This window comes from Chlorocebus sabaeus, chromosome 18 (genome assembly GCF_047675955.1).
Source record: "Chlorocebus sabaeus isolate Y175 chromosome 18, mChlSab1.0.hap1, whole genome shotgun sequence".
NCBI lineage: Eukaryota > Metazoa > Chordata > Mammalia > Primates > Cercopithecidae > Chlorocebus > Chlorocebus sabaeus.
In genome coordinates, this window is record NC_132921.1 from 36,388,778 (window position 1) to 36,403,537 (window position 14,760).

A 14,760-nucleotide genomic window follows, 5' to 3' on the forward strand; every position below is an offset into this window, starting at 1 on the left:
TAATGGGGAGGTCAGCCCATGTGGGTTGTGGAACCCGTCTGGGTTTGCTAACTGATGCTTTATGGTATGAGGGTCCTATCCTACAAGAGTCTGGCAGACAGAAGCCCTACCCTCAGGTGCTGGCTGGAACCAACAGTAAATTATTTTGACAGCCTTGAGTTTTCTAAGGCAGGCACAGTAAGGGGGATTAGGGTCACCCTAGGGATGTGACCTTGAGCTGTTAGAAACTATGTTAGTGTTTTGTTCAAGTCTTTATAGGCCAAGATTGAGGCTCAGTTGAGAAAGGGTTCAGGAGCCTGGCTAGAGTTTGGCCAAGGTAAGAATCTTCCTTGACATCGCCTGGAGAAACACAGTTCTAAATCTTAGACTTGAGGATTGAAGATGTCTCTAGAAATGACTGAGCTGGGATTTGCATTACTACCTGCTGCTCCCAGGGTGTGGCTTGGTGGAAATGGAGATGGTAAAAAGCCCTCTACCTGGAACCTCATCTTTCCTGCCCCTTCCATCTCAGGGAGTCCAACCCTATTTCAGGTCCTAGGAATCTCTTCTCCCATCAAAACTCACTCAAGGGAAAGATCTCATGTCAGTCATTTATACCTTGAGGTTAATGAACTTAAATCAGTGTTTTCGTTTATCAAAATGTATTTACATTTTAAGCTTAATCAATAATTGCAGAGTGAAAATGCTGTTCCCTTTACTAAAGGATTTTGGGCAGCAGCTGGCGTGTAAATGAGACCTCTAGGAAGAGTAGGGCGGCAGTGGGAGGGCATTTAAGCTTCTTCCTGAGTTTCTGAAATCCCCTCAATAAGCAGTGTGGCCAAGAGGTTGAGAGCATGGGCTCTGGCTGCCAACTGCATATTTGAGACCCATTTCCACTTTCCTGCCATGTGTAAGTTATTAAACCTGTTTTTGCCTCCATTTCCTCATTCATAACAACATGGGATCCTAATGGGGTTGTTATTAGCATTAGATATGTGAATAACACCCACATGCTCATACTAAGTGCTCAGTAAATGCTACTGAACAATTAGTCTATGTCAGGTGTGAAGTGTTGTAGAACTGAGCTAGTGCCTGCCCTTAGGGAGCATCCAGTCATATCAGACACCTACCTTGTCTTTACCCTTTCAGTCAATCCCTCCCTGGGACTTTCACAGTCCTGGCATCATAGAAGAACAACAAAACTCTTCCCTGTGCCTTGACATGCACCCAGAGGGCTCTCAGGCTTTTTAAGCTTAGCTGGTTTTCTTCTGACAATTCCATGGGACTGGCTGCATGCACTTAACTCTGACATTGTTGCCATTACCAGCTGCAAAGAGGCACTTAGGACTCAGAAGAGAGAGAGCAGGCCTGCATGGACAGTTTTCTAAATCTGGCCTTTTGGCACCAGACTCACGGCTAACGTCACGTCTTCAAACCATCACAGAGAGAATCTGAGGGCTGCAAGGGTTCTCAAAGGCCATCTGATAATTCCATCTGATGTTAAAATTGCTCTGTATACAGCATTTCAAAAAGAAAAATACATAAAAGCAATCCAAACATTGAAAAACCAAGTACATATAAGGATGGTGATATGATCGTCTGCACTCCCCTCTATGTTGCCCATGGGGGCAAAGATGTTAAAATGCAAAATCACAAAGCAATTATAGAGTGTTATTGGAAAAGAAAAGTGTTCCTTGGGTCCAAGAGTGAGAGGAATTGGTTACAGAACCACAGAGTACTGAGAGGTTGCCTGCATAGTCTGTTACCTTCAGGATGGGTGATATTCTGTCACCTTCAGGATGGGTATGTTGAAGAAATGCAGAAATATATACAACTGTGTATTGTTCAAAACCAAACCAAATCAATAACACAGTGATTGGAAGGTGATGGCAAACATTTTAAACATTTGCTTTCTCACGTGGCCATGACCTAATGTGATTAAGTACTAGTGGAGCTTTCAAAGTTCTTGTCACCTCCACTCCCCTCTTGTTTCTCACCATGGCCCTGGGAGGTGTGCTGGGCTTAGGAGAAGAGAATGGTGGCTCCAGGCAGGTGAGGTGATGCCCTGGCCCCCCAGCTGACTGATGGTGGGGCAGGAATGGGACCCCAACTCTTCCATGGATCTTCCCTCTCCTGGGGACTGGAGACCTGGGTTGAGTAGTGCTGTTTTTGCTGGTGTGTGGGAGGTAGGGATGGGGGCATGGAGGTTTCTACACAATGGCTCCTTGCTCACCCTCACTCGGGTTTCCTTCAGATCAACCGGCTGGTGATTGGGCATGATAGCACCGGCATGCATGCCAGCTGGTTCCTGGGCAGCGTTCAGATCCGTGTGCCCCGTCAAGGCAAGCAGTACACCTTTCCCGCCAACCGCTGGCTGGATAAGAACCAGGCTGATGGGCGTCTGGAGGTGGAGCTGTATCCCAGCGAGGTGGTGGAGATCCAGAAATGTATGGAGGAGGCTGTGGTGGGACCACCCATTGTTTCCCATGGGGGGAGGGGGCTGAGGGGAAGGAGGAGGGACCATGGAGCAAAGTGGGTCTTGCTGATAAGTGCTGCTGGTACGGTCCTGCAGGGAGGAACATGGGGGCTTTCACTGCCTCTGGTACCATGGTTCTCGTAGGAAAGAAGGGCTCATTTTATAGATGAGGAAACTGAGGACCCAAAGGATGAAACACTTTTTTCTGGACTAAAGGCGGCAAATGACTTTATTAGGAAATGCACACTCTCAACCCTGTGTAGGAGTTTGAGACTTAGTTCATGTCTTCTGCGATGAAGACTGGCTGAGGTGATAAAACTGTTTATTCATTCATTTATTCAAAAAAATACACAGTCAGCCCTCCACATCCGTGGGTTCTGCATCGGTGGATTCAACCAAGGACCAAAAACATTTGGAGGCCGGGCACAGTGGCTCACGCCTGTAATCCCAGCACTTTGGGAGGCCGAGGTGGGCGGATCACGAGGTCAGGAGATGGAGACCATCCTGGCTAACATGCTGAAACCCCGTCTCTACTAAATAAATACAAAAAAATCAGCCAGGCATGATGACGGGCGCCTGTAGTCCCAGTTACTTGGGAGGCTGAGGCGGGAGAATGGTGTGAACCCGGGAGGTGGAGCTTGCAGTAAGCTGAGATTTTGCTACTGCACTCCTGCCTGGGTGACAGAGTGAGACTCTGCTCAAAAAAAAACAAAACAAACAAAAAAACCCAAAACAAACAAAACATTTGGAAAAAACTTGCATCTGTACTGAACATATACAGACTTTTTTCCTTGCCATTATTCCCTAACAGTAACGTATAACAACTATTTATATAGCATTTACCTTGTATTAGGTATTATAAGTAACCTAGAGATATTTAAAGTATGTAGGAGGATGTGTGTAGGTTATATGCAAATACTATGCCATTTTATATGAGGCACTTGAGTATCCTCAGATTTGGGTATGCTTGGGGGTTCTGGAACCCATCCCTGCAGATACTGAGGAATGACTGTCTCTTGAGGGTTTCTCTCTGCCAGTACTGCTCTGAGCTTTGTGGAGGCAGCTGTGAGCAAACCCTTGCTCTCGAATGCTTTATATTCCACAGGGGAGACAGACAATAATAGGATAATGCCAGTGAACAACCAGGAGGAACATGAAACAGGATAAAGGGTTAGCATTGGTGTGGGTGAAGGGCCTTTTTGGATAGGATGGTGACATTTCTGAGGAGGAAGACAGTGGGACCAAAGCCTGGCACAGAGACTGTCCCTTCTCACCTCTACATTTCTTGCTTTTTTTTTTTTGGGTTTTTTTTTTTTTTTTTTTTTTTGAGACAGAGCCTTACTCTGTCACCCAGGCTGGAGTGCAGTGGCATAATCTCAGCTCACTGCAACCTCCTCTCAGATTCAAGCAATTCTCCTGCCTCAGCCTCCTGAGTACCTGGGACTACAGGTGTGCGTCCCCATGCCTGGCTAATTTTTGTAGTTTTAGTAGAGACAGGGTTTCACCATGTTGTCTGGGCTGGTGTCGAACTCCTGAACCCTAGTGATCCATCTGCCTTGGGCTCCCAAAGTGCTAGTGTTACAGACGTGAGCCACCATGCTGGCCTCACCTCTGCATTTCTACATTGGCCCTGAAAGCAACTGCCCAAGGCTCACTTCCACAGCAGCTTCCCTGAGAGGGAACCCCAGTATGAAATCACATCTCTCGCTCCCAGAACTCTTTGAATATCTTTTCATATGTGTGTCTAATCTCCCCAAGCAACCTGCAAGTTCCTTTAGGGCTGTTATATACACATGCTTTGTAATGGCACTTGCCAGTATGAGAATCAACTCCTTCCCTCATTTTATAAATCAACACTGGAATTCCATCAGAGTAGTATAGATATTAATCAAGATGATAAAGATAAAGATGAAGATAAAAAAGCAATAGTTCCCTTACCCACCTCTTCCCCTTACCCCACCCCTCTTCTTCAATGGCAACAACCTTACTTTAGATTTTTCCTCTGAAATTTAGCTCCATATTTTTAAACAATATACCTATCAATTTTTACTTATTTACTTTTTAGAGACAGGATGTTGCTCTGGCACCCAGGCTGGAGTGCAGTGACACAATCACAACTCATTGCACCCTTAACTCCCGGGCTCAAGCGATTCCCCTGCCTCAGCCTCTTGGGTAGCTGGGACTACAGGCACATGCCACCATACCCCTCAATTTTTATTTTTATTTTTATTTTATTTTTGTATAGATGGGGATCTTGTGTTGCCCAGGCTGATCTTGAACTCCTGGCCTCAAGCAATCCTTCTGCCTCCCAAAGCAGCGGAATTACAGGCCTGAACCACCGTGCCTGGCCTCAGTTTTTTAATTTTACAGTCTTAGACATTATCTATTGACTTCCTACTATGAAAGAGGAGGATTTAGCTCTTTTAACATATACAGGCACTTGTATGGGCCCTCATGTGCGTGCGCGCGCGCACACACACACACACACACACTCACTGTATCTCTCTCTCTCCCCGTCCTTCCAGCCTTCAAAACAGCTAAATCAGTGTTCAATTTTTATATTATTATAAGTATGTCAATATTATTCACTGCTGAGTCACCTACCTTATGATAATCGCTTTTCATCTTTCGTAGAGCTTATTGTTTTTTCTAGAGTGAGTCTCCTTTTTTGATGGATTGCTCTCTCTGCGCTCACTGCTCTCTGCATTACTGTGTTAGGTTAGGACTGCCTCGTCACTGTGGACTCACCTGGTCTCTCCGCATCCCTGGTGTCTCACTGCATCCCTGGTGTTTCCCTGTGTGCCACAACTTCCTTTTCTTATAAGGATGCCAATCAGCTTGGATTAGGGCCTGCCCTTGGGGGTCTCATTTAAACTAGTCACCTCTTTAAAGACTCTTATCTCCAGATATAGTTACATTCGGAGGTCCTGGGGTTAGTGCTTCAACATAAGCATTTTGGGGGGCCTAATCATTCCTTAAAGGTCCCACCTCTGAATACGGTTACAATGGCAATGACATTTCAGCATGAGTTTTGGAGAAGACAAACATGCAAACTGTAGCAGGCAGGCACACAGCAGGGATCGCCAGCTGTTATGTGATTCCTCCTCCTTCCTGGTGCATGTGGTGCAGAGGATGACTGGGATATGTGTCTGATTGCTTAGATTGGGCATTTCCACCACCTAGTCTCCTCTAAGCCTCAGTTTGTTTACCTGCAAAATGGGAATGATTGTGCTTACTCAGGGTGTTGAGGAGTAGATTAGATAAGCGAATGGCTGTGAAGCACCAGGCACCCGGAACAGGCTAAGGAAGGGCTTGTTTTGTTACTATCATTGTTGTTGTTATTATTTCTAAATGTTCCACTTCTGCATGTGCCCACCCAGTGGTCCACTATGAGGTTGAGATTTGGACAGGAGATGTGGGTGGCGCAGGCACCAGTGCCCGAGTCTACATGCAGATCTATGGAGAGAAAGGCAAGACAGAAGTGCTCTTCCTCTCCAGCCGCTCGAAAGTTTTTGAACGGGCATCCAAGGACACATTCCAGGTATGTGGGGTCAAGGAGCGGGGGTGCCAACAGCAGTCCCAGTGGACACCAAGATGCTTCCCTGGGTGTACTAATTTCCTCAGTCAATACTCACCTGAGAATGGGCTGCCTCCCTCCAGCTGGGTGGAAGATGCTTCCTCTCTCCAGACCTGAGCTTTTGGCCTAAAATGAGGGGATTGGACTAGATCAGTGGTTCCCACCCCTGGCCTCATGTTACAATCACCTGGGGAGCTTTAAGAAAAAAGTGCTGCCTGGTACACACCCCACATCAGACAAATCAGAGCCTCTGGGGATGGGATATATTTTCTGGGTGTACTTTTAAAAGCTCCTCCAGGGATTACTAACGTGCTGCCAACCCTGAGAACCATGAGGGCAGGTAATTCTAATCTGCCAAAAGATGGCACTAAGGCTGTGGTTCCTCCACTCATTCCCGGTCCTGTGGCCTCTGAGTCTACAGTTCTCACAAGCCTGATAACAAGAAAATGCTTCCCAGCCAGGGCACTGGGAGACTTGGAATTTTATGGCTGTTTCCTGAGTGTCCCGGGTCTCCGTTCTTCCTTTCCAAGTATTTCAATAGAAGGAAAAAAGAGATGAGAATGTGGGCATGTTGTTGGCAAGAGAGGAGGATGCAAGGGTGGTGCCCCTTAGGGGAAACAGGAATGTTTAATTATAGACATGACAGTGTGTGTGCATGTGCAGATGTATGTGTGCAGGCAGCATGTTCATGCTGGGTGCCCTGTGTTTCTGCATGCCAGGAGCACCTTAGCCTTCAGCAAAGAATCTTACCCAGTGCCCAGGGAAGACAGTCCTGGCTGAACTGGGACCTGGGCCAGGGTCATAGGTGTCTGGAACATCAGAGCTGGAGGGAGCCTCATTGAGCCAGACGCCCTCATACACTGCTGAGGAGGCAGAGGCCCAAGTATTTTAGCTATCTGAGCCTTCACTTCCTCATCAGTTAAAACCTAGCTTTATCATACCTACCTGGCTGGCTTCACAGTCCCTATAATGATCAAGAGTCAACGTCAGGGAATGCACTTGGGAAGGAGTGCCCAGCTATGGAGATGGAACCGGAGAGCATGTCTTCTGGACGCCAATTTACTGGATGTGGTGGTGGATGAAGGCACAGCTGGGCAGACAGATGTGAGGGAGGCCAGGGGTGCAGCAAGCCGGCCTCCTTGGCAAGGTTGATTGCAGGGGTGCTGTAATCTGGGAAATGCTGAAGAGGAGAGCTAATGCACCGAAGAAGGTCCAGAGCCTTTCCCCTAAGTAGCTGAGAAGGATAAATTCCACTCTCCCAGGGGCCCTGGGCTCTGCCATGATTGGTAATTTTCTGGCAAAGGTGGTTTATTGGCTACATTGTGGACTCATGAACAGGGGGCCAGAAGGCCTGAGTTCTCATCTAGGTCTGGACTTGAATTGTAGGACACTGTGGAACTCATGGGACAGCCTTGGCCTCAGTTCGCCCTGGCACTCAGTGGAAGAACTGGTGGGACCAGGCTTTGAGAAGGGTCAAACCCCAGACAGGGGCTCATCAGCATCAGGAAGCCTGGGAGGACACTGACTAGCAACAACCCCCATGTGAGCCCTCCCCTGAGTGCTGCAGGGGACAGGCCAGACCCCACCTCCATGTGGCTCCTTCCTCAGAGCCTAGGGCTCAGGACCGAGCTCAGGCCTCATGATCTAGAGTTGATGACGCCATGATCACCGCCCTTTGGGCCAGTCGTGTGCTATGCCCATCCTGGTAGAGACTGAAAATGATGGTCTCTGCCCTTAAGGAACTCATAATCAAGAGGGCAGAGACCAGCTCATGAGGATGAAGAGGGCATCCAGGCCAGACTGGCACCAGAGCTAAACCCTGGACCCCCTCTGTGCTCTTGGGGAAGATGCAGTCAGGCTGAAGCCATGTGCTCAGGGTTGGGGGAGGAAGGAGCTTGGGCCTCTGTGGGTGTGGGTGAAATTTTTGTTTTTGGAAAAGAGTACTTTTGTTTTTTGCTTATTATGAAAGTTATACATGGTTAACACTGAAAATTTTTGTGAAGAGAACACAGAGGCACAAAGTTAAAAAAAGTAATGAAACACAGGAACCTGAATGAATAGATTTTAGCTACAAGTAGAGGAGGGGATAAAGGCAGGCTAAATAAGGAAACTATATGAGCCATAATAGGGACATAGAAATCATAGGAATGAGTCGCGTGCGTGCGTGTGTGTGTGTGTGTGTGTGTGTGTGTGTATACATGCAGGCGTGTATGTTTAAGAGAGAAGAAGAGGGAGACCAACTTGGCCACCACAGAGGTTGGAAGAAATAAACTTGATTGGGGGATGGGGTCAGTTGATCCCAGCGGAACCAAGACAGGTGTGGCCAGAGGGAGCTGGTGGAAGGATCTGAGCACAGAGGCCCCAGCCCTCTCCATCCTGCAGCTCAGCAAACAGGCCTTGAGCTTGGCTCTTTGGGGGTGGGAATGGGGGCTGGGAGGAGGATGCTGGGGCCACAACAGCCACTGCCCTGCTCTTTGAACAGCTGGAGGCAGCCGATGTGGGCGAGGTTTACAAGCTCCGGCTCGGGCACACAGGCGAGGGCTTTGGGCCCAGCTGGTTCGTGGACACCGTGTGGCTGCGGCACCTGGTGGTGCGGGAGGTGGACCTCACACCGGAGGAGGAGGCCCGGAAGAAGAAGGAGAAGGACAAGCTGCGGCAGCTGCTCAAGAAGGAGCGGCTGAAGGCTAAGCTGCAGAGGAAGAAGAAGAAGAAGAGGAAAGGCAGCGATGAAGAGGAGGAGGGGGAGGAGGAGGAGTCGTCCTCATCAGAAGAGTCCTCATCAGAGGAGGAGGAGGAGGAGGAGACCGAAGAAGAGGAGGAAGAGGAGGAGCTTGGGCCAGGGATGCAGGAGGTGATTGAGCAGCACAAGTTCGAAGCCCACCGCTGGCTGGCCCGGGGCAAGGAGGACAACGAACTTGTCGTGGAGTTGGTGCCAGCTGGCAAGCCGGGTCCTGAGCGTAAGCAGGGGTGGGGTCGGGGGGCGGGGCAGTGGTCAGACAGTTCCCCTAAAGGGGGGCCACTGGGGGCAGGGGGCCTAGATCCCCCTCACATGGAGGTCAGATAGGTAGGCACCCATCATGGTTCCCAAATAACTCTCTTGACCCGCGTGTGAAATGCCACCATTTACACTGCTGTTTGGGGATAAGCATGGCACTTTTCCTGAGGTTCTCAGGAGGAATTGGTGACTTTGGGAAGAGCCCTGATATGACTCAATACAATTGACTGAGGGGACATGAAGTAGGAGGGCTGCCTGCTGGCTTCATGGTGAAGGAGTCTGGGGTTGGGATTGGGGGCAGTCTCAGTCCCAGGTTAGGGTAGAGGCATCTGAAGATCCCTCCTGTTCTGGGATCTGGCTGGATCTGAGAGGCTATGCCTCAGGTCCATTCACCCCATGGCCCCGAGGCCCTCCACACTGCATCTTTCTGTGTCTCCAGCAAACATCTATGAGGTCCAGGTGATCACGGGGAATGTGCCCAAGGCTGGCACTGATGCCAACGTCTACCTAACTATCTACGGCGAGGAGTATGGGGACACAGGTGAACGACCCCTGAAGAAGTCAGACAAGTCCAACAAATTTGAGCAGGGGCAGGTAGGGTGAGGGTCTCTGGCCCCTGGGTGGGTGCTGTGGGTGTGGTGCCCTCTGAGATTCCCATGGCAGCCCATCCTAGCACAATGGCTGCTGTGTCTGGCAGTGTGACTTGTTCATCCCACCAGGTTTCACGGCAGTACCTCTTCAGTAACACTGATATTTTGTGGGGGGTTATGAGAGAATTGCAGGCAGGGTCCCAGCACATAGAGCCCACAGGCCAGCTGACCCACAGGAACAAACAGGTAATGGCATTGTGTGGCAGATGCTGGGGCACTCGGTAGGGATGCGGGGGTTCAAGAGGAAGTCCTCGCCGCAAGATGGTGTCTTGGGGAAAACCGGGGGGAAGGAGCAACCTAAACTGGGCCTTGGCAGGTGAGCATGGTGTAGACATATAAAGGCGACAGTGGAAGATGTTCTCAGAAGGTGGAAGCACATGAGCAAAGATACGGAGGTGGAAATGGGGAAGGCCAGTTTGGGACAGTGCGTCTTTTAGCTGAGCTGTAATCAGTGCTGAGCCCCAGTGGATAAGCTTGGATAAGACCAATTTAGGGTATGGGGTGGGTGGGGTCATGAGAGGCTTAAGAGACAGGCTGAGAAGCCAGAACTGTATCCTAATGCAGTGGGAATTCATGAAAAGAAATTCATGAATTTCTTACCTTACTCTTCCAGGTGTAGTGGGAAAATCATGAAAAATAAAGCCATCATCTTTGTCCTTCAAGATTTTATAATATCCCCTGGCTAGAAAACTCTCTCTTATCTCACCCTTCCCATTCCTGCCTCTACCCAAAGCCAAGTTCTCTCATTAACAGAGATTTTAAAAAATGAACTAAATTAATTAACATATTTCTGGGCTCATTGCTTGATTTATTTCAGGGCCCCCCTGCTTTTTCTTTAAAGAATCTTCCCCATGACTTGAGGATGTAGTTTATTTCTGCGTTTCAGTGTTTTCCTCTAAAAATTATAGCCACGTATTTCTGGATTAGGAAAAAAATTCTATAGAGGACTATGTAACTGGTACAACTGATAAAATTTGAACATGGACTGTATATTAGATAATAGCATTGTGTTGATGTTAAGTTTTCTGAATTGGATCATTCTAGTGTGATTGTATGAGAATATCCTTGTTCTTAGGAAATCCAGGTTGAAGAATTTAGGGAAGAAGAATCATGGTATCTGCCACTTACTTTCAAATGATTTAGAAAAACATAGAGCAAGAGAGAGAGTGCAAGAGAGATGACATAGAGTGAGAAAGCAAATGTTACAAATAAGCGCAGAATCTAAATGAAGGTATATGAACTTTCATCATACTATTTCTGAAAGTTTTCTGTAGATTTAAAATCTTTTTCAAAATTAAGAGTCAAAAAAGTTATATCCAAGAAGACCCCATTTACTTATAGGGTCCTGGTGTGGTCTGCTTCCTCCCACGCATAGAATAGTGTGTGCATTCACACAGTGTGATCCACATGGCCCTCTTCACACCTAAACGGTGGGCAAATTCGTCTTCAGTTTCTGTCAATCACTTTGGATTTGCATAGCACCAGCTCATAGCAAGTACTTAATACGAATATATGATTGAAGCAGATTATGCACACACTTGCACACATAGCAGAGGGTTTCAGTGCACCCCCCTCTCCTGCACACAAAACACCCACCACAAATGTGGGCATCCAGCCAACCTATCTTCTCTTCTGCTTCTCAAGGTCACTTTCACTCTTCCTCTCCTCCTTCCACTTTCCTGGACATAATGAGAGTGAGAAGATCCCCTGGCAGGGACAAGTTAGGGAAACAATCGTGCAGACCAAACACCAGACTACTAAGTGACATTTTCCATCATCCCCACGGTCGCTTTGGGTCTCACCATTGGCCTCTGCCTGGCTGCCGTGGTCCTCGGGAGGGTGGAGCTAATGGACAGGTGGGGAGGGGTAGGTCTTACCCCACTGAGTGTTCCCTGGCCCTTCACAGACGGACACCTTCACCATCTATGCCATTGACCTGGGGGCCCTGACCAAGATTCGGATTCGCCACGACAACACAGGCAACAGAGCAGGCTGGTTCCTGGACAGAATAGATATTACTGACATGAACAACGAGATCACGTGAGTGGGGCGGGGGTCGGGGAGGGGTCTTGCTCTGAGGGAGGCCATGTCTGCCTGTCTGAGGTAGTCCTGGAAGAAGACTGGGGGTGGGCCGGCTGTGATGGCGGAGGGTGAGGGTGGGCTGGGTGACACCTGAGGGTGAGGTAGACTGGCTGTGACATCCAAAAGTAAGAGTAGACTGGGGGATACCTGAGAGTGAGGGTGGGTGGGTATGAGGGTGAGGGTGGGCTGGGGGTGATGTCTGAGGCTGAGGGTGAGCTGGGTTATGCCTGAGGGTGTGGGCGGGCTGGGTGTGACATTGGAGAGTGAGGTGGATTGGCTGTGATGTCGGAGGGTGAGGGTGGACTGTCTGTGACATTGAAAAGTAAGGGTGGAATGGGTGACATCTGAAAATGAAGGTGGGTGGTTATGAAGGTGAGCGTGGGCTGGTGGTGATGTCTGAGGCTGAGAGTGAGCTGGGTAATGTCGGAGGGTGAAGGTGGGCTGGCTGTGACACTAGAAGGTCAGAGTGGACTGGCTGTGACATCAGAGGGTGAGGGTGGACTGGGTGACATCTGAGAATGAGGGTGGGCAGGTATGAGGGTGAGGGTGGGCTGGCTGTGATGTCTGAAGCTGAGGGTGGGCTGGCTGTGACACTGGAGGGTGAGGGTGGGCTGGCTGTGACGTCAGAGGGTGAGGGTGGACTGGGTGACATCTGAGAATGAAGGTGGCCAGGTGTGAGGTTGAGGGTGGGCTGGCTGTGATGTCTGAGGCTGAGGGTGGGCTGGGTGACATCTGAGGGTGAGGTTAGGCTGGCTGTGTCGCCTGTCATGGCCACCAGAGCAGGTTTGCCCGTGTTGCAGGTTGGATGGGCATTGCCTCTCTCCCTCTTCTCTCATTGGCAGCCCCCAGTATCACCTGCCCTGTGAGAAGACAGTCCGGTAGATCTCCCAGACCAGCAACTCTTGAGGTCCATCTGTTCAGAGATACAGGATTTCTAATCCCTACCAGACCCTCCTTGGTCCAGTCTCCATTCCCAGGCATAGCTCAGCCACAAGCCTCTCCACGTATAAAGCAACTTCTAGTACATTCTTTTAATATTGTATACTAGGGGTCAGCAAACATTTTGTGTAAAGACCAGATAGTAAATATTTTAGGTTTTGCAGGCATTTTGTCTCTGGAACAACAGCTTTGCTGGTGTAACACAAAAGCAGTCATAGATGATACCTAAATGATTGGACATGGCCGTGTTATTTTGACATGTGAAAATTATATGAATTTCAAATATCAGTGTCCAATAAAATGTTATGGACACTGAAATTTGAAATTCATATAATTTTCACATGTCTAAAAATATTGTGCTTCCTTAGATTTTTCCTCCAGCCATTTAAAAATGTAAATTCATACAAAGCTTATGGATGTTCACAAGCAGCATAGGCCTGATTAGGCCTGACGACCATAGTTTGCTGACCCCTGCTGGAGGCTCACAGCTGCCACAGGAGCTGGGTTGGGAAGAGAGTGTTATATCTTCCCATAGATCCACACCCCAGGGAGGTTAAGCCACAGCCCCAAAATCAGTCAGTGCCACGGCCAGGACCGGAACTCCAGACCGTCCATGTTGAATTGGACGTGTTTTCCATTAGGCCACGTTGCCCCTTGGGTGTAAGGGGCCCAGGGGCAAGAGAAAGGAGAGAAGTCCCCTTGTATGAGTGGCGTGGGATAGAGAAGAAAGCATGAGTGATCCTGAGTGGGTTTTGGGGCTGCTGAGGGCCTGCCAGTGCCTAGAATTTAGTGAGTACCCTGTAACAAATATTTGTTGAATTAAATCAACTTCCCAGCCGATAACCTTGCTTGAATTAAATCAACTTCCCAGCCCATAGTCTTGTTGGGCTCCCCTCTGTGCAGGACAGGGGGTGACAGGGTTCTCCCATCTCCCACCCTACCCTACTCTACCAGCCCGAGGGAACACTAGCCACAGCTCACAGACAGCCCATTGTCATGTTTTTTTGTGAGATCATTGTGACACCACATGAAGGCCGTAGGACAGCCCTGTGGCTGGGAGCCAGGGTCTGACCTGGGGTCTGACCTCTGCCAGAAACTTGTCAGGTCACCCTGGACAAGTCATGCCATCTTTATGGGCTTTTGTTTCCTCTTCTGATAAATGGGCTTCATGTTGCCAGCCTAACTTCTTAAGATGTTCTAAAACTCCAAGGCATTTAAGCTTGGACAGGAAAAGGTGCCGCAGAACCGTGAGGCTGGGGACAAACTGAACATCCCCGGCTTCTTCTTGCAGCTCCATCAGGGTTAGTAATTCTCTGCCACTGATTTGGCATTTCTGGGCTAGCCCAACAATTTAAACATGATTATAGCTTTATAATCTATTGTAATGCCTGTCAGTACTTGTCCTCCTTCATTATTCTTTAAAAATATTAGCTATTCTTGCCTTTTTCAAATCAAGACATTAAGTGATTTGAAAAAAAACATCCTCTTGGAATTTTGATTGTTATGCCATTAAGTGTATGTGTAGAGAATTGCATATTTAGAATAAGTGCTACCCCCCGGTACACTTTTCCATTTATCCAGCTGTTTATGTACCTCAGTAATGCTTTACAATTTCCTACACATAACTGCTACACATTCTTGTTAAGTTTATGCTCAGGTATATTATATTTTATTGCTCTTGTGAATAGAGTCTTCTCATTACTCTTCTTTTCCCCCCTCCCTTTATATTCTTCCTTCCTCCCTTCACTCTGCCCTTCCCTCATCTCCTCCTCTTCTCTCCCCATCCCTTTCTGTTGGCATGGCTAGTTGACAGTCCTTTGCTTCCTTTGCTATTGAAGTAGCAGTCCGTCAGAGCTCTGTGATGAGCTGGCCTTAACAATCTTCAAGCCAAGAGCAGCTCTACGCAAAGCCTACTGTGGGAGCTAGACAAAAAATTATAGAAGTTCAGAAGAAACTGAATCAGAATTGTGAATCTCCCCTTTCTTGGAAAGACACCACCTTTTCTGTCAATACCTTCCCCAGGTTCTCCATGACCTTTATGAGCTCAGAAATAAGGTTTTTG

At 48.4% G+C, this 14,760-nt stretch overlaps 1 protein-coding gene across 1 annotated transcript in view; it reads left to right on the plus strand.

The window, feature by feature from the left end:
* LOXHD1 (lipoxygenase homology PLAT domains 1) overlaps positions 1–14,760 on the plus strand; it is a 181,899-nt gene that overhangs the window by 89,053 nt on the left and 78,086 nt on the right. The window contains exons 17-21 of the mRNA XM_007974137.3: positions 2,234–2,426; positions 5,836–5,996; positions 8,515–8,989; positions 9,467–9,621; positions 11,584–11,717. Coding sequence (XP_007972328.3) covers positions 2,234–2,426; positions 5,836–5,996; positions 8,515–8,989; positions 9,467–9,621; positions 11,584–11,717 — 1,118 coding nt within the window. The remainder of the gene's footprint in view (positions 1–2,233; positions 2,427–5,835; positions 5,997–8,514; positions 8,990–9,466; positions 9,622–11,583; positions 11,718–14,760) is intronic.